At 32.3% G+C, this 18414-nt stretch overlaps 3 protein-coding genes across 4 annotated transcripts in view; all 3 read left to right on the forward strand.

Annotated features, from left to right (window-relative positions):
• Positions 1 to 1527: 1527 nt before the first annotated feature.
• LOC144838557 (myosin-2 essential light chain-like) lies at positions 1528 to 11197 on the forward strand. 2 transcript variants are annotated; one of them, XM_078693969.1, is made up of 6 exons: positions 1528 to 1631; positions 1723 to 1747; positions 6832 to 6972; positions 7795 to 7956; positions 8527 to 8604; positions 9697 to 11197. In XM_078693969.1, the coding sequence occupies exons 1-6, from the start codon at positions 1617 to 1619 to the stop codon at positions 9723 to 9725; spliced, it is 450 nt and encodes a 149-aa protein (XP_078550095.1). In that variant the 5' UTR covers positions 1528 to 1616; the 3' UTR covers positions 9726 to 11197. The 2 variants fall into 2 exon arrangements, with proteins under 2 accessions (XP_078550095.1, XP_078550101.1); XM_078693975.1 differs by lacking the exons at positions 1528 to 1631; positions 1723 to 1747 and adding an exon at positions 3055 to 3194.
• Positions 11198 to 11445: 248 nt separating this feature from the next.
• On the forward strand, positions 11446 to 15434 carry LOC144838691 (solute carrier family 35 member B1-like). Its single transcript, XM_078694141.1, has 7 exons — positions 11446 to 11838; positions 12298 to 12392; positions 12797 to 12955; positions 13418 to 13578; positions 13880 to 14006; positions 14125 to 14231; positions 14738 to 15434. The coding sequence occupies exons 1-7, from the start codon at positions 11582 to 11584 to the stop codon at positions 14942 to 14944; spliced, it is 1113 nt and encodes a 370-aa protein (XP_078550267.1). The 5' UTR covers positions 11446 to 11581; the 3' UTR covers positions 14945 to 15434.
• A 989-nt stretch (positions 15435 to 16423) lies between these two features.
• LOC144851713 (adenomatous polyposis coli protein-like) overlaps positions 16424 to 18414 on the forward strand; it is a 60201-nt gene continuing 58210 nt past the window's right edge. The window contains exon 1 of the mRNA XM_078709308.1: positions 16424 to 16535. The gene's annotated coding sequence lies outside the window, so the exon portion shown is untranslated. The remainder of the gene's footprint in view (positions 16536 to 18414) is intronic.

Raw genomic sequence — 18414 nt, forward strand, 5'->3', positions numbered from 1 at the left:
ATTTCTATTATTGAAGTTAATAAAGGCATAAATGGCGCTCTACAGCCAACCAAGCAGCAGGAGCTATATTATATCCAATACCAAATTGGCGAGTAATCCATTCTTTACTTCAAATTAATTCAGACACTCTCTTCCATCATTTTAATTTTCAGTTATACATATTGTACATATTACAGTTATAATTTTCAAAGGCGTATAACACTTTTTTGAATTAATTAATATAGTTGTTTTGTCGTATTTTACCGAATTCAAAATGTATATAATCAAGTTCGTCTGTTATAGGCAGGACTACCACTTCCGGTAGTGACGCAACATGGTTGATTTTTGGCAACGTAATTTTTTAAGTAAGCCAGGGAGTCTTAAAATACAATTATTTATGAGACTATGGTTCTATCAGCCAATCAGATAAGAAACGTACAAACTTAACATTTAAGATTATATTTATACATTTAGCAATTTAGCACTGTGTTTTACTCATAGGGATAATATAAGGTCTTTGCTTTTACTATAACCAATTTGTGGTATATAGTTAAACACAATGATAAAGAATAGGACAAATTAAAAATAATTCATCATCATCAGCCGTTGTCGGTCCACTGCTGGACGAAAGCCTCAGCATGTTTCTGCCATAGTGCACGATCTTTAGCTGCTCCCTGCCACTGCACTGTACCCCAATACTTGTCTATTTCATCTCGCCATCTCACTCTTTGTCTTCCTCTATTTCTGCTCCCATCCATGGGTCTCCATGATGTCATTAGCGAAGTCCATCTATTGTCTGTTCTCCTACTGATATGTCCAGCTCACTTCCACTTACTTAATTTGATAGTTCTTATAATGTCTTGGACTTGTGTTTGTTTTCTCACCCATTCATTTGTTTTTCTGTCTTTATATGTGATTCCGAGCATATTTCTTTCCATGTTGTGCTGTGCTGCTGCTATTTTCTTTTCCATTTTATTTGACAGTGCCCAGGTCACAGCTCCATATGTCATGGAAATAATTACATATTATTTTAAATTATCCTATTCTTTATCATTGTGTTTAACTATACCAAATTGGTTATAGTAAATCACAGTGCTAAATTGCTATGTTAATGTCATTATTTTTAATTTATCGGTCCATTTACACTAGGGCGATAACGATCGACGATAAAAAGGTAAATATGCATTTTTCATACCTAAAACTAAACCCTCCTAGAACTATAGGATTATCATCTATGCTGCCTTTGATGAAAATAATATTTCCACACATCCAATCAAATGACGTCACGATTAGTAAGAGCAATAATATCGTTAAAATACAACGATTTTATTGTTTTTATCACATGTTATTCTTTTGTAGAAAATTAATTTTGCAACGCTACAACCAATAATTAATTAAACGATTTAATCATGGAGGTATAAACCTACATTGTTTAATCATAGTCAATCTATTGACTATAGTTTAATCGCAAACCCCTAGGCTAATAGAAATTATTGGTCTGAGTAGACTCCTGAAACAGACGTTGCGAGGTTAAAAAGTAGAGAATTATTTACTCACCAGTTTGGTATAGTTTATATACCTGGGTGTGGTGGTTTTGGTGGTACATTCACCTTTCAACTACAGTACAAAGACCAAATATGGCAGGAAGAGGGGTATGTAATTATTTCATTTTATATATTTTATTGTTATTGAAATGGATTGTTGTGTATCTCTTTAGTAATCCTTATATTCTTTTGTTCACAGGGCTTAACAGAGGACCAATTGGCAGGTAAAGTATTCTCATTTAAATAAAAATAGATAGGCCTAGGCCCTAGGCCTAGGATAGCAAACAAGTGTCTGCTGTGTGTAGGCGGCGGTCACGGTAAACTGGCCAGATTATTGTTTATAGAGTAGAGGTTGAACAAGGCCTCACCTTTGGAAGGCTACGTGGGAGGATTTGATTGTATTTTTTTGTTTGTAGTATACTTTCTGTAAATCTATTCTTTTGTTTACTGTTGCAACGAATATCTGGTTATTAATTATACAGCAGCCTCCTATAATAACTACATTAAAAATAATATGATAGCATTAAATTTTAATAAGAAAACAAAATTATAATACACTACTACTACTAAGGTATAGGCCTATATGTAAAGAAAATGAACTAATAATCTAACCTATTATTATATTAAGGAAAATTTACACAGACGAGCAGTAACGCCAACGGTATAAATAATATAGAATCTAAACTATGTTAATATTCCTTATGAATATGACTACACACGGAGCAGACAAGCGGTTTCCGCTCACTCAGGATAGATACAGATTCTATTATGTGAGAGCAAGCATTATTATTATTATTGTTATTATTATTATGTGGAACAAGTTGTGTGGTTTCTGCTTACTGTTACCGCTCATCTGTGTAAATTGGCCTTTATTTATATGTTACTAACTACAGAGTATTATATATTTATATTATTATATATAATAATATAAATAACACTCATGGAGCTAATTTTATAGGTCCATGCATAACCATAAAATATATTAAATGCATATGTTGTGTGCAATCTACGCAATTTTAGGTATTTTGTTGTATTTGATAAAATCAAAGGAAAACCTACCTTGCGCAATTATAAATCGCAAAATTGTTCAAATCTTGCGTTAATGTGCTTGGCTGTGTATTTGATGAGCTGTATTTGTATTTTACAAAGATTAAGAGATCTACCACAAATAAGAGAAAGATAATTAGATGTGTAATAAACAAATATATACTATTATATTTTTAATGATAATGTATAAAATAGCAAGACATTTTTAAACAATCCTTTACACCACTTTAGTGCTTATTATTAATCTTGGCCTAAATAATTTAATAACAATTAGTTTAATTTCCAATATTTATTTATTATTTTCTCAAAAATTTAAATTCCAATTTGTCTGTGGTTACTGTGGTTACTAGCCATTTTACTCACTGTGCTGCTAATCAATGACATCATGGGGTATATCCTTATAAGGATTTAGCATATTCTTTGAACTTTATCCTGATTGGCTAGAAAGCTTAAGGAGGAGAGGTCATCTGGAAATGAATGCAAGGTCGTATATTATTGTTAGCTTACAGTGTGACAGTAGTGTATTAGTACAGTAGGTGTTGGTTTTTGTATTAGGATAATATTACGTCTTGGATTTGTTTGTTATATTTTACGAATTGGAAATTATGGACGAAAATCTTGAAGGTACAGTATGGTAATGTCTTAAGTAGATGTCATTAGCAAAATATCCAAATTGGTTTAGGTGGACTAAAGCCATATTCATTGCAAATAAGTTTGATAACTTTTTCAATTTGCCAAGTTTTATTGTAGACAATTCTTGTAGTTTAGCCTTTTGAATACATTTCTAGCTTATTATTTTTCTTATATACCACATTTCTTGTTTTAGTTTATTGTTTTTCTGATCAGTGTTGTTTAACATAGTGTAAGGAACAGAAATAAGTATCCATTGAAAATGGGTGGGGCATGTAGTACCTCTTGGTTGGTCACTAAGCATGCATGTTACATGAGAGTTGTAACAAGACCTCCCAAGTCCACAGGAAGCCAAGAGCCATGCAGTCTCTAGGCTTGTTAAATCAGAATCAGAAAACAAGTGTTTTCTTTGATTCAAATTCAATTCTAGTGCTCATTTTATCTACAGACATTAACTCAACTGTATTTATTATTTTGTTAAAATTTTAAACTGCAGTTCTGTACAGAATAATACTGGTTTTTTTTCTGCTTCCTGTTCTTTTGTTAATAAAAGATCATAAACTACACAATGATGAGAGCTTTCAATTTTAAACTTACTATTAGGTATTCATAAAAATTCATAAAATAAGATATTAAAATCTAGAAAAACAAGGAATAGAAACATTTATTTTACACTATTTTGGTATTTATAGGCCAAAATGAAAATACTGTTTTGGCTGACTTGGAAGTCATATTGAAATAAAAATAACTGTTGAGACATATTTGGTGTGTATTGATTATTGGTAGCTGATCATTGAAACTGTATCTGAATTTGTCCATTATCATGATACATATTCATGATACAACATCCTATGTGTGTTATATGTGATGCCAGTATCATTTGCTGGACAAATTTATGTGGAGATACAGCATTGAGAATCAGTTGAAAATACAATTTTATTTTACTAGAAAGAATGTGTGAACCTCATATTCATAACAACATACATTCATATATAGCAAGGCTTCGCTGTAAACCAATTCAACATTTTACAAACCTGCCCAAATTGTATATTATTATTATTGTTAGTATTATTAGTAAAATATGGATTCACAGCACTATTATATTAAATTTGTCATCTGTGATCACTAATTAACCATGTAAATTATAGCAACACAATGAATTGACTGTTTAAGAGCATCATGTGAGACAAATTAAACTCATAGCTGAAGAATGTCTGTATTTTGGTTATTGATTTAAGAAATGCAGATCCATGCCATAGGTAGTGTTAAAGAATGTCTGGAATTGGTAAAAACATATAAGGGCCTGTTTCTGCTGAGCAGAAATAATCGATTATTAACCGTTTATTTTTTTAATCGATTATTTTTGGGCAGCAGAAACGGCGCAAAATAAAATAACCGATTAAAAATAACCGATTAAAAACACTCAATCCATTGCGTGTTTTAATCGATTATTTCTTGTTTTAACCGATTATTGCGGAGCAGTTTTGAGCTGCAACACAAATAGCGATTATTGACCCCACTTTGACCTCTAGAGTATGGCAAACTCATTCACGTCACAAAGCATGCTGTTTATTTGCGCGATATCGACGACGATCAGCAAAACAACGATCGCGATGTAGACCGAATAACAATCAAATGTTAAACATTTGATTTTTATTATTTTGTGGGAGAGAATTATACCGAGAGACTCCAGGATTATGTATTACAAGTACACCGTTACATCCCACCAGTCCAGGCTAACGATGTCCTTTTTTAGGCCTGTTGTCTGTTGACTTGTTTCGGTAGAAAGAGCCTATATAGGCCTAGGCCTAGTAGCAGGCCGAAGTTAGAACCAACAAACGGCGAAACGAACTTTTCTCGCCGACGTGTCTTTATTAATATAACATCATTATTCTGTTGTATCTGGTACGGTAGTAGGCCTAGATGTTTATTTTACAAATAATATAGCTTTACGTAAGAGTAATTTTTAATCCTACATGTGAGAGTTTTAGGCAGCGATAGGATGTAAACAAACCAACTCTCATCGGCCTTTCATAACTTGAATGCGCTGTGTGGGGAATGATGACGTGATTTTAAAAACCGATTACCTGAATAACCGATTAAAGTCGTAGCAATTTTCAATTGCAACGCGATTATTTTTGTGGTTTGCGGTGACTGGAAAAAATCGATTATTTTGATTTTTTCAGCAGAAACAGACCCTAACATATTTAATAGTATACAGTATATTGTCATTGATTGATAATTGAATATTCAGTCAAAAAACTAAAGAAACACAGCTCATAGAAAACAATGCCATATTAAATGATTGAAATTAAGCTACAGTAAATATAAAAAATTAATTTATATTTATCATTTTTCCAAATTTGAAAATATCATATGAAAACATTCCTGAAATTTGTATATAAACATTTCTGAAATGGTAATGATAACTGTAGATTCATATTTTAATTGTGTTTCATTTATGATTTAAGATTTGCTGGTACTAATTGATATTTAAAGTGTTTTCCATAAACAAAATTCTCGAATATATAATATTTCTGGTTATGCTATTCCTATTTCTTTGCGTCTACTGTCCCTTTAACTGATGATTCGGGTATATTTTCATGAATATTCATCTTTTGTGCATTTTTCTGTTCATGTTTTGTTCCATAGTTTTTGCGGCTTCTGATTCAATCATTACTTTAGAAATATATTGACATTCAAGGTTAAAAGGCATTGTTTAGAGCTACAATACTGTCTACAATGAATATTATAAACTGTAGTTTTATAGTAGTTCATCATCATTGTTGTCAATCATTACCTTGATCTATTCTACAATGGTATTTAAAGCCATAGCTCTTTAAAGGATTGGTTTAATCATTAATAGTACTACAGTATACATTTTAAGATATCCTTATCCTGATTTTATGTTCCCAGAATTTTACATACTATGCATAAATTGATTACATTATTTGTTGTGGTTTAATACATAATCATTAGTATGTTGCTTTCTGCTATTTTTTATTGAATTAAAAGTATTGTATATTTCTACTGTTAGACCTACTGAAAATATTACTGCAGCCCTATATAGCTACAGGATATACAGTACAATACTATATGTAGCTATAGGATGTCAATTTAAGGTCAAACTAGACAGCTTTTGGCCCTATACTATGCATACAATTTAGGCCGTACTGTACACAATTTAATGAAACAAATAAGATGAATGCTTGGCATTATTCATCATGAAATATCATTATGAATCTGATGGTGATGCCCCAGTGGGGTCAATTAAGTTGTCTACAGACCATTACTGTAAATAACAAGTAACTGTAAATACTATTAGTATTATTAAAAAGTTCCACATTCTTAATTATTAAGCTTCCTGGTTAACGCCTGTAACTTGTGTTTCTGTATGTATCCTAGACGACCCATTAATATACAGTATGCCCATATTATGTCTTTTTTTTTATGGCAATGTTGTGTATCGATAGTGTGGTTATTTGAATTAGTTACTCTTTCTGGCATATTAGTGACAGATTTTGTGGATTGTGATAAAAATAAAAAGATGGAAAAAAAATGTTTGCTAATAATTTACTATACTTTATTTTGCTTCACTCAGCAACTTATTAATTTTTTTTGGATATACTAGAATTCAGGGATACCTTTTCCCTTTTTGACAAGAAAGGTGACAACAAGATTGAGCGTGGTCAAGTTGGTGAGGTCATCCGTGCTCTGGGATTAAACCCAACCCAATCGGAAGTAAAGAAAAGTATTCAAGAGATCCAAACAGGTTTGTATAAACTACACCTTTAAGCTCTGTCTACACTATCAAATTTTATATGACAAAAAATTGTGATGTGCCCATATATGGACATGATGATGTCATATCACTACAATATTTGGGAATATCACTACCACATTTGGGCGCATCACACTTTTTTTGTCAAACTAGTTTGATAGTGTCTAGACAGAGCTTTACATCGGTGACACACACTCATACTGTAAACGCACATCAAAACCATAGCAAATACAAACAACACAGGTAAAAATAGTAATAAATATTTTGAAATCAACCAACAGATGGCATTGAAACAACTGACCAAAAAAATTCAACTGATCATTAAGAAGGTTTTAAGGCATGATGATAAATTCTAGCTGGGCCAGTAGATAATTTTTCATTACAGTACACTTATAAACATAATACTACAGTATTGTATAATTTCTTCCTGTAAGTACGAGGTCACTGGTTTAAAACTGGTTGAGGACACTATTAAGATATTGTACAACTGACTTGTTACTTGTATTGGTGATTTACGATTTATTATATTATTACAGTCAACTCTCCCAATACCGGACTGTATGAAAACTGGAAACTCTCCTAATACCAGACTTTTCTTGAAGTCCGAACAGTCCCAAATTCATCTTTACCATTAAAAACACATTTCGAATATCAGACTTTCTGGAAAAACCAGACATATTTGGCCAGCCCAAAGGTGTCCGGTATACGTATTGGGAGAGTTGACTGTATATATTTTATATAATTTTTTAACCTTTTTAATCTATTTTATATTTCATGTACCATAACATTCGTTTTTATTTCTTTAAATTTTAGAGCGAGTAAGCTTTGAGGAGTTAATGCCCATCTATCATAGTATGCGCAAAAAGATTGACACTGGATCACATGAAGAATTCAGCGAGGGATTACGTGTCTTCGATCGTGATGGCAATGGTTTCATCTCCGCAGCTGAACTCAGACATGTCTTGACAAGTCTTGGTAAGATTTTAAAACTTTTTGATAGATATTCAGACCTTTTCCAGTGCACTAAAGAACCCTTAAACCACGAAAGCAATAGAGCCATAACAAATATCTGAAACTGGGTAATGTGACTCTAACTTGTAGCCAGGATTATTACATATTATTATTTTTATCTTTTGTCAAACATCGTCATGAGCTATGAGCTAAGCTTTGAAAGGAGGGGGTTGAAAGAGGCGGGTTGGTTCATTTAAACTTTCAAACCCCCTGGCTACAGGCATCAGTACGATGCACACATTGATATCAGTAGGGTGTGCATATAAAGTTGCTGGTTACACCAAGGCGGAATTACTGTATAATTCCTCAACGATTAAACTCAATAACCAAGTGTAAATTTTATATGTTTATCTATTAAGTTCCTATACTGTAATACTTGTCCTTGGGTTTATGGACTTTGTACAGCTGTATTATTATGTCATTAATCCTCAAATTCGTCCTTCCATCTGATAACTTTAATAATAGTGTTTTGAATGAATAGTTAGTTGCTCTGGTTAGTTTTGCTGTTGCTAACGGTATCTTCTTTATCCACAGGTGAGAAGCTTAGTGATGATGAAGTCAACGATCTCCTTGTATCTGTTGAAGATTCTCAAGGTCAGGTTAATTATGAAGGTACGTTTCTACAGTAGAACCTTTATTAAGGGGTCACCTTCGGAACCCAACAAAGTGTCCCCTTAAAGCTCAGGTACAGGCATGAATTTTAAATATAATATCTGGTTAATTGTACATAAATCAAATATTTGTAACAGAAATCAAGATGAAAGAACATGAATTTCCCTTAATATGGTCAAATACAAAATTTGGCAAAATTCTGCCATAAAAACCAGGAAGACTATTTTTCAGTAGTTAGGTAGTTTAACCTAATGTAATAACATGTCTGGTGACTCCCTAGAAGGTGAAAAAAGATGGTGGATATATGGTGGATAATTTTTGCTATAGCATGAAAATAAAAATCAGAAGTTGAATAAAAATACCAGAAATGTAAAATTCAAGTTATATTACCTTTATTTAGTCATCTGATAACATTTTTTACCACACCGTTTATTTTTCATAGCTATTTAAAATGCCTCTCTATTTACAAAATTTGTGTACAAAAGAATATAGATTTTACTGTGTAATTTGAACTATCCCCCCACTGATAAGAAAGTACTTATTTTCAACAAGCTCGTGTAACACAAATAAAATCCCAAAAATTATGAAACATAGAGGAAACTATAGATCGATAATTATTGGAATGTATGATCAATAGAAATTTTGTGCCCGCACCTGGCCTTTAATAGTGGTTGCCATAGTGTTACAAACATGTACATCCCCTTCTATTTTGTTGGCTCCTCGGTTGGAATCCGTAGTGTTTAATGTCCTGGTTGTTTTCTGTTGTTTTGTCCTGTCCCGTCTCCCGCCTGTCTTTGTCCCTTCTTTTGGTGTCCCAAGCAGACCTGACTCAAGATCCTGTATCGTTCTGGGATCCTGCCTTCTTCCTTTTCCCCCAAATTTATTGTTATTTTTAATGTATATGTTATTATTTATTCCATTATTATTTCAATCTTAAAAGGAAGTAAATAAATGTTATTTTGAATTGAATTTGTTTCATGGGAAAATTAGAAGAGGTTCTATTCTAATGAAATATTTAGATTACTCTAACCATTCCTCTAAATAAAAAAAGCATATCCATTTATTTTTATTCCTCTTTTTTTTTTCTTGTAGAGTTTGTGAAGATGGTGATGGCCAGTTAGTTGCGTATTCCAGTCTACATATTTGTAACCCGTTACTACCAGCTTCTAACACTGCTCCATCTCTAGAAAATTATAGATTTAGGTTGCCTGTATAACATCTTGTAAATTATGAAGAGATAATAGTTCTAGATACATGGTATACAACATAACAAATTAAAATTTCATAATAATTTAATAATAATAAATCACAGTAACTAAATGAAGAGACTGCTCAAGATAATATCTATTTTCAAACACAAAGTATAGGAGTATGTTTATACTACACTACCAAACTAGTATGCTCAAATATGGTAGTGATATGACATCGTAATTTCCATATTATGGGCACATCACATTTTTTTTGTCACATAATGTTTGATAGTGTATACAGAGCTACTTCTATACTTTATATCTGGACATACATGGTAATTAAATAACATTTCAAATACGGTTTTTGTAACACTTTACTTTCTTTAAATTAATAGTTGTAGATAATAAAATAATTAATATGCATACAAATGATAATTTTTAGATTTGACGATTATGATTCCTTCAAGATTTATTTTTTATAGTGTGTACTAGGTTTAATATAAAAAATTGTTAAAATAATCTTTGCAAAATTGTAACATGGATCTGTAAATAATTGGCACATGGGTTAAAAGAAAGTTTTGTATGAATAGTTTGATTTTCTGGCAACATTTTACTAAATTATGTGTTTGTATGAGGTTCTTAAATTTATACAAGAGGTTTGGTAGATCCAGTTGAACTGTTGTGGGTATTGATGAATCTGACACTGTTTAATTTACATGGGAACTATAGAATTACTTGATTAATAAGGGATTATTAATCTGTTTCTCAGAAATAGTACAAGTTAATAAGTTTCAATTATCAGAAATGGGAAGAAAGTACATATCCACAGATATTCTGACTAACTTTTACACTTATAATAGTGAATAGTGATCATAATGCTGTACTAATATTCTATTGTAATTGCACTGTTGTCTTCCTATTTTATAACTGCAAGTCGTTAGTCAGCATATTAAATAACAAAATGCTCTCCATGGAAAAAAAATTAAATATTTACTCTATATGATTTCATGTTATTGATATAAGAGGCACAGGGGGATGTTTTATCAACCTCACTGAGGTGTTTTATCAACCTCACTGAGGGATACCCACACTTCCCAAGACTCTTACCAACTCTTGAACACTGAGTGGTATCCTGGAGTGTATGCTACAATTGAGTGTATGCCCTCAACCTCGGATTGACTGAAATCACAAAGGCTGTGCCTGCAACTTGAGAGTTTTATGTCATTACATACTTATTTTAAAAGAAGCAAGTATCATATTTTGATAAAAAAAGAATAATAGTCATAATGATGCACTGTGATTTGTAAACAATGTTTCTTTGTTCTTTCTAAGCAGAATTATAATGTCTGTTTTCATATCATTCCTGTCGAATATTTATATTAAAATAGTTTTCATTTGCTTAAGTGTTATACTTGTTTTGTATTATTTGTTGTAAGTGTATCAATTTATCATCATTCAGTTCATATATCAATACCGTTACGTAATAATTCAATCATTTCAACCATTAATTAATATTATTAATCCTTATTACAAATATTCAAAACCGTGATATTTAGCCATGATGATGATAGGTGTCGCTCTAACACCAATTAATTACACTATCACGCTCGAGCAAGAAAGTTCTTTTCGCTCTCGTCACGTCCGTCCGTACCCGTGTCCGTCGTGTGGCAAATTGGAAATTTACACGTCAACAAATGGTTATTACCGGTTAATCTGATATGTTTAATTGATTATACAGCGTTCTATAACATTTTAACACGTGGGATACCATACGGTACCTACTTTGTATGAATTCGCTTCAAATAACCGTCACTCAAGACGGCGACAGGAACAGAGAGCAGGAGCTAAGCCGAAAGGGACACGGTTACACCGGTGCCTACACAAGCCTTGATATCGGTGAGGTCGAGAAGTCACCAGTGCGAAAGAACAGGCCTACGATACCTGTAGAAGACGACAATATGCAGGGGTCTACAACTAAACTAATTGTTTGCTTTTTTGGCATATTTATATGTTATTTTTACTATGGGATTGTACAGGAAAAGATGTAAGTCAATTTGAAAATGCTATCTAAACAAAAAAACATTAAATCATACAAGAAGGAACTTGATGATGACTTTTTATATTCTTTCCTTTTTATTTTTAAGTGGAGACCTAGGCCTCGCCTATGGACTGTTTACTTTTAGGTTAGCAACCTAAAACTACCTAGGCCTACTAGAGAGAGTGAATCTAGTAAATCCCGTAGTAAATACAGTAGGCTAGGCTTAGCCTAGATATATACCTAGTCTAGTTGCACTGATGACGACTGTAAACGTTCATGTTTTAAATCCGTCATTTATCCGTTTCATTTTGTTTGTATTTTATATGGTGCTATAATACTCTGACGCTGACGGATGATTTTTAAGCCGTTTTTACTCAGCCTAATATAGTAGGCCTCATAAGGCCTATAGGCTATATCATTGTAAATTCTCATTGTTAATTAATGTTATTAACTTATTGGTTTCAGAACAAGAAGTACATATGGAGATGGTGAAAGATTCACAGCCTTTTTTTGCTTAGTATTTGTTCAGTGTATTATAAATTCAATTTTCGCCAAAGGTGGTAAGCATCATCGTCTTTATTTACATTAAATTTCTTCTTCAGTGTCCCTAAAAAACTCTTCTTTGAAATTTTATGTTTTTGTGAATGTACACCCTAATTTAAAATTACTAAGGAACTGTTAAAATGAGCTTCCAAAATATAAAATAACAACGATTAATATTATACAAGTTGCTTTGATGCAATTGTCTTCAGCAGGGCATTTGTTAAGAAAGAGACCTAAAGAATAATTGGCTAGACCATAGCACGATTTACAAAAAGCCTATGGTTAGTCCTAAACTCAGAAAATAGCTGAGACCAAAACCAAAGTAGCCACGTAAAAGTTTGTCCGTGCCTTGGTCTTTCTGAGGAAGCCTATACAACAGTAAAAATAATTTAATAAATATCATTTGTATTTTTAAATATAGCCATTGGTATTACAAAACCAGAACCAGATAAGACATATTGGAGACTGTATGCTGTTTGTGCAGTGACCTACTTAGGAGCAATGGTGGCAAGTAACTCTGCATTGAAATATGTCAGTTACCCACTTCAAGTTCTTGGAAAATCATGCAAACCAATACCGGGTAAGAGCAGGGACGTTGTGTGTGTAGCTTGGTGGTTAACATGCTTGCCTTCCAATCCCAAGGTCCCAGGATCAATCCTGACCTAGTGCCAGGGTTGTAACTCACGACTCTTCAGCTCCACTCCCTAAGCCTCAAATGACACTTAGTTTATAAGAAGCACGAAAAATTATTAAATAGTTTATCCATCCTGTAATTGGCGAGTTACTCGCTGTTCGATGCGTATGAAATAATTAAAAAAACCTAGCCACACTGTGATGTTGAATATCATTGATATTCAGTTAACCCACTCGAACATGGAAATGTTATCATTTTTAAAGATGGTTGAAATAAATAAATAATAGAGAATAACAATTAAATATAACCTGTATTGAGACATCTATAAATAAAAAACAACATTAATACTTTGTTTTCAATTTATTGTTATGAATTTATAATCAAAATATTTATTTCTCTATTTTTCAGTGATGATTTTAGGAGTTTTAGTTGCACACAAGCGGTACCCACTTCGCAAATACTTCTTTGTGTTGTTTATAGTTGTTGGCGTTGCGTTGTTTATGTTCAAAGGGGATTCATCTAGTAAAAGCACAGATAGCCATGCATTTGGCTTCGGAGAGCTTCTATTGGTATGTAGTATTTTACATATTAAAAATTATTTCAAAACTTGGGTTGGCCCAAAAAGTTGCTTTGTATTAAAAAAAACAACTTTTCTTTAGGACATAGGTATTCAGGTTAAAATGAACAAGGAGTAATGTATTTTGTTCACTACAGCCAACCCTTGTTCAGGGGATATTCCTATTCAGGGGGCATCCCTATCCCTAATCCGAATTTCCTTAGTTTCCAGTTAAGCTTGAGGACCAGAATAAATACTGATACCAACTTTCTTTTTACTTACTTTACTTTGAATGGTTTGTTTTAACTTTTCAGATATTATCTCTTACGCTGGACGGTTTAACCGGAGCAGCTCAAGATAAAATGCGTGGAGAATACAAAACATCTCCTTATCATATGATGTTTAATATTAATAAGTGGTCTGTCCTATTTCTTTTAATACGTAAGTACACTATCATCATTATCATTTTTATATGTTAGTGAATGCATTGAACATTTGTTACTAAAAGTGTTTGTATTCAACTTTATATTCTAATTCTAAATTTTCTGTTTATTTACAGTTTGTTTAGTCACTGGTGAATTATTTCAATTTATGGAGTTTTTATCTCGCTATCCAAACACTCTTCCTAATATATTATTATTTGGTTTAGCAAGTGCTGTTGGCCAGGTAAGTTATAATATTTAAGCTCTGTCTACATTATCAAACTTTATGTGACAAAAAAATTTGATGTGCCCATATATGAACATATTTTAGCATATCACAACCATATTTGGGCACATCACATTTTTTGTCACATAAAGTTTGATAGTGTAGACAGAGATTTAGATTGTTCTTCCTTGTGTATTTAACAATTAGCCAGCATAGAGCTCTGTCTACACTATCAAACAAAATGATATCACACTACAATATGTGGGCATATCACTACTATATTTGGGCACATCACACTTTTTTGTCAAACTATTTTGAGCTTTAGTACAAACTACACTTTAAGACACCCTTAAATTAATGAGCTAGGCTGACTAGTAAGGCCTTTTTATCATCATTATTTTCGCTGTTGATATCTAGTTTAAAAGGCACTTCCGCAAACCCCTGAACCTCCTCTGTCTACTGAATTGTACTATTTTTTTGTATTCTATAAAATGTTTTATTAATGTTCTTTTTTTTTGTTTCAGAGTTTCATTTTCACAACAGTGTCATCATTCGGCCCACTGACGTGTTCAATTATCACGACAACGCGAAAGTTCTTCACCATTCTCGGCTCTGTAATTCTCTTTAACAATCCCCTCATTTACCGACAATGGATCGGGGTGTTATTCGTGTTTATCGGTCTTGGTCTTGATAGCATGTATGGAAAAACTAGAAAAGTAGAAAAGCGCTGATAGTACTTGCCATGTTTAGCATATGTATTTAAATAAGAATTAGAACAAATTATATGAATAATTTGTAGGCTGGCCCAGGCTGAACTAACAAGCTAGATACTGCTGTAGTAAAGAAAGTGTGTATATTTTAATTGTCTATGTTATAGCATCCACAAGGCAGCCTATATTGTTTATAGATCTTCTACTCCTTTTTAACAGTGTACTGATATCTTCTTTGTATATGGGAAAAAAGGTCCAAAGAATAATTTAATGAGAGCACACAACTTGCCAAAAACAAGAGGCAGATTGGGGGTGGATGCCCAATGGCACAATCCCTTTACTTAACCCCCTATTACCCAGAATGAGCTGTGCAATACATTATTGAATTACATAAATTAATTTCAATATGATGTTGAATTCCATAATATAGACTGCTACTGTAATATATATAGTAGGCACAAAGAAAATACTCTGATATAAACATGTTATTAAAAGATGCATTGTTACTCTCCTTGACAGAATACTGTACTGTGTTGGTAAAGTGTCATTTAAGGTTCAAAGTACACAACATCTACACACAAGTTGAATAGCCTAACAGATGATGATATTTTGTTTGCATTATTTTATGATAATTTATAAGTATTTGTGGCTAAAAACGTCAATACTATGCACGCTGGGTTTTGTTTTTTCCTTTTTCGGGTAATTTATAATTTTTAATTGATGTATTCCATTTGGGACTTGTTTTTTGTTGAGTATTAGTAAGTAAACGATTTTGAACATTCTTGGGTTGATTAACTTTAAATTTGAATAAGTACTTTATAAAGGGAAGATTTTCGGTTGAGCACAAAGCTAAACCCAATCATATACGTCAATTATTTATAGTACTGTATTATGTTTGGTTTTATCAATGCCATTGATATAATCAATTCTGTCCGCTTCTATTATGTTGCCTTGTTTTTTTAAAAAATGATTATAGAGAATAATTTCTTATCTAACATTAACCTTTATCAGATTCCTACACAGAACTTTTCAATGTACAGTACTGTACATACATGGAAGAATTAGTTTAGTCAAACCTGATCTGATCAATATCATCTAAATTAAGCTGTTATACATTTAGTGAAGAACATAACCATGTATATAAAATACAGTATATTATAATTTGTGAATGAGTAGAAAAATAGTGAAAGTTATGGGCCTGGGTATGGTTGGTAAAGTACATTAATAAAATGTTGGTTTTTGTGTGGGTCTTGATATTTAATATTCGAATTATCTGATTTTCGATATTCTGAATTGTGTGCCAAATTCAGTAAAAACAATTTCAAGAATAGACTATTAAATACAATTTACAAAAGAAGTAAAAAGAAAAATGGAGTTTTATTTTATTTTTAATTAAATCAATTTTGGTGTGGTGTCCTTTTGCAATTGGGTAGTGAGCCCTCAATTGTTGGAATGGTAAAATAGTAGGAGGTCAAAAAACGAGGAGAAATTCGCGAGTGATACAACAATGTTTGTTGTCGAAGTTTGAGAGATTTTGTACCATTGTGGTTTTTCAATGAATGATAGTAAAAAATAAGTATTATCTTATTGAAGATCCTGTTATTAACTTACGGTAAGTGTGTTTTAATAATAATCAGCCATTGCCATGATATGTAGGCCTATGTATTTAGCTGGTTCATCGTGTTGACCTTATCTGAATGCTAGTGAAATGGAGAGCTTTTCCAGGCTGCATGCTGTGTGTGTGTCCGTGTAGACAAGGGCTACGTGTGTAAGGAATAGGCCTAGCCTAGATAGGCTAGAGTAGTAAGCCTATGTTTAAATAAAGTAAAAGCGGCCTAGGCCTATACTAGTATTTGCCTAATCAATTAAGTTATTACTATTTACATTTTGTATGGTTAATGTCAAGGCGCTACTGCAGTTTCGCACTGCGCAGCGGGTGAATGTTTTTAATTTAGGTAAGCTCGAGAGTTTCAAGGTTTCAATACCTAGCCTTAAAAGTATCCCCCTTTTTTTAGTATGCAGTTGCTACATCTACGCTTAGTTGTAGATACAATCCCTGTGCTATATCTACGCAGCGCCTATTGATATGATCAGGCCAATATTATAATTAAAGGCCGAGCTTTCTCTGGCCTCATAGCCTAAAAAAAAACAGCCCTCTAGGAAAATGGTGAGAAAAGATGATAGTCAATAAAGAAGATGGTGAGTAAATTAAAAAAAAAGAAAAAAAGGGGATACCAATGAGTTTCGAACCCTAGCCTAACACTACAGCATGACGTTGCTAGACCCAGCCAGGCACTACCCATTGAGCCATTCGACCGGCTTGCAATGCACCGATATCATAACACATTAGTCTTTGCATAGATATACTCTGCCCTGATTTACGAAAGGGCATTATCTCAATTTTTTTCAAAATTGAGATTTTTGTCTTATATGACTTTTGAGGGTATAATCTATCATTTAAACTTAACAGCTACTAAAAATGTTTTCTATAAATATTAAAAATATTTAAAAAATTAAAATCAGCTTGGGCATTATCTTTATTCATACCTACAAAAAATTCAGCAGAAAGCATTATCTTAAAAAAACAATACACAACAGGAAATGATCGCTTGACTGCACACTGAAGCAGTAACAATTATCCAATCAGAGGTTGACTTTATGCATGCTAATTACCACGCTCAAACTATGTTTGTAGATGTTAACTAAAATAAATTGAATCTTTTAATCAAAATATTGTATTTGACAACACTAACATAAATTTATGTGGATACCAAACTAAAATGGAAAAACATGACTACAAAGAACATTTTCAAGTGCCTATTGAATGAGTAGGCCTAAGTTTATTACTTTTTATTACTTATGTCTTCGTTATTATCCTTGAAAATGTTGAAAATGTAAAAAAAAGTCCAATGGTCATTTGTAGTGTTTTCCAATTGATATTTAAATCAATGTCAAGCAACTTTTGTTATAAAACAATGGCATTGGGAAATTTGTATTTTAGTCTTTTGAATTACATTTTGATTGAATAGAGCTTTTTGGGTGTGGCTGTAAGCAAGCGTAGTCATTACATTGAATTCCATTTAAAGAAGTACTATTTTAAAAAGTTGAAACAAAATTAAACCGGAAATGTGAATATATGGATACCAGTTATATGTCTAGAGAGTTTTTAAAGAAAAACAGGAATTCCACAAATTAAAAAAGACAACATAATAAAGAAATTGATTCCACAAACAGAAAACTTTTGGAAAAATCGACCAACTTCAAACGTACGCAATCTGTTAGAAAACGAATAAATATATCAAATACAAAACTTGTAAATATAATGCATAAAGCAATAATCTGTATCAAGAGAGAAAATGCGATAAAATCACTGTACATCGAGTTTTTATAAATGGTTTTTTTATTTTTTTGTCATCAAATTTCATGAAATCCTTCCAAAGCGAGTACCACAATCCCGCCCCCCTAAACCCATCCCCACCCCAACAAACACC

The sequence above is a fragment of the Antedon bifida genome, chromosome 1 (genome assembly GCF_963402885.1).
Source record: "Antedon bifida chromosome 1, ecAntBifi1.1, whole genome shotgun sequence".
NCBI classification, from domain to species: Eukaryota; Metazoa; Echinodermata; class Crinoidea; order Comatulida; family Antedonidae; genus Antedon; species Antedon bifida.

What these genes read in the sequence shown, in the direction of transcription:
- LOC144838557 (XM_078693969.1), top strand. An exon ending in AACAGAGGACCAATTGGCAG is followed by an intron (nt 1,748 to 6,831) that starts GTAAAGTATTCT and finishes TGGATATACTAG; the next exon opens with AATTCAGGGATACCTTTTCC. An exon ending in AGGTCAGGTTAATTATGAAG is followed by an intron (nt 8,605 to 9,696) that starts GTACGTTTCTAC and finishes TTTTTCTTGTAG; the next exon opens with AGTTTGTGAAGATGGTGATG.
- LOC144838691 (XM_078694141.1), top strand. Translation starts at nt 11,582, where the DNA reads ATGAATTCGCTTCAAATAACCGTCACTCAAGACGGCGACAGGAACAGA. An exon ending in TGTCCTATTTCTTTTAATAC is followed by an intron (nt 14,007 to 14,124) that starts GTAAGTACACTA and finishes GTTTATTTACAG; the next exon opens with TTTGTTTAGTCACTGGTGAA. An exon ending in TAGCAAGTGCTGTTGGCCAG is followed by an intron (nt 14,232 to 14,737) that starts GTAAGTTATAAT and finishes TTTTTGTTTCAG; the next exon opens with AGTTTCATTTTCACAACAGT.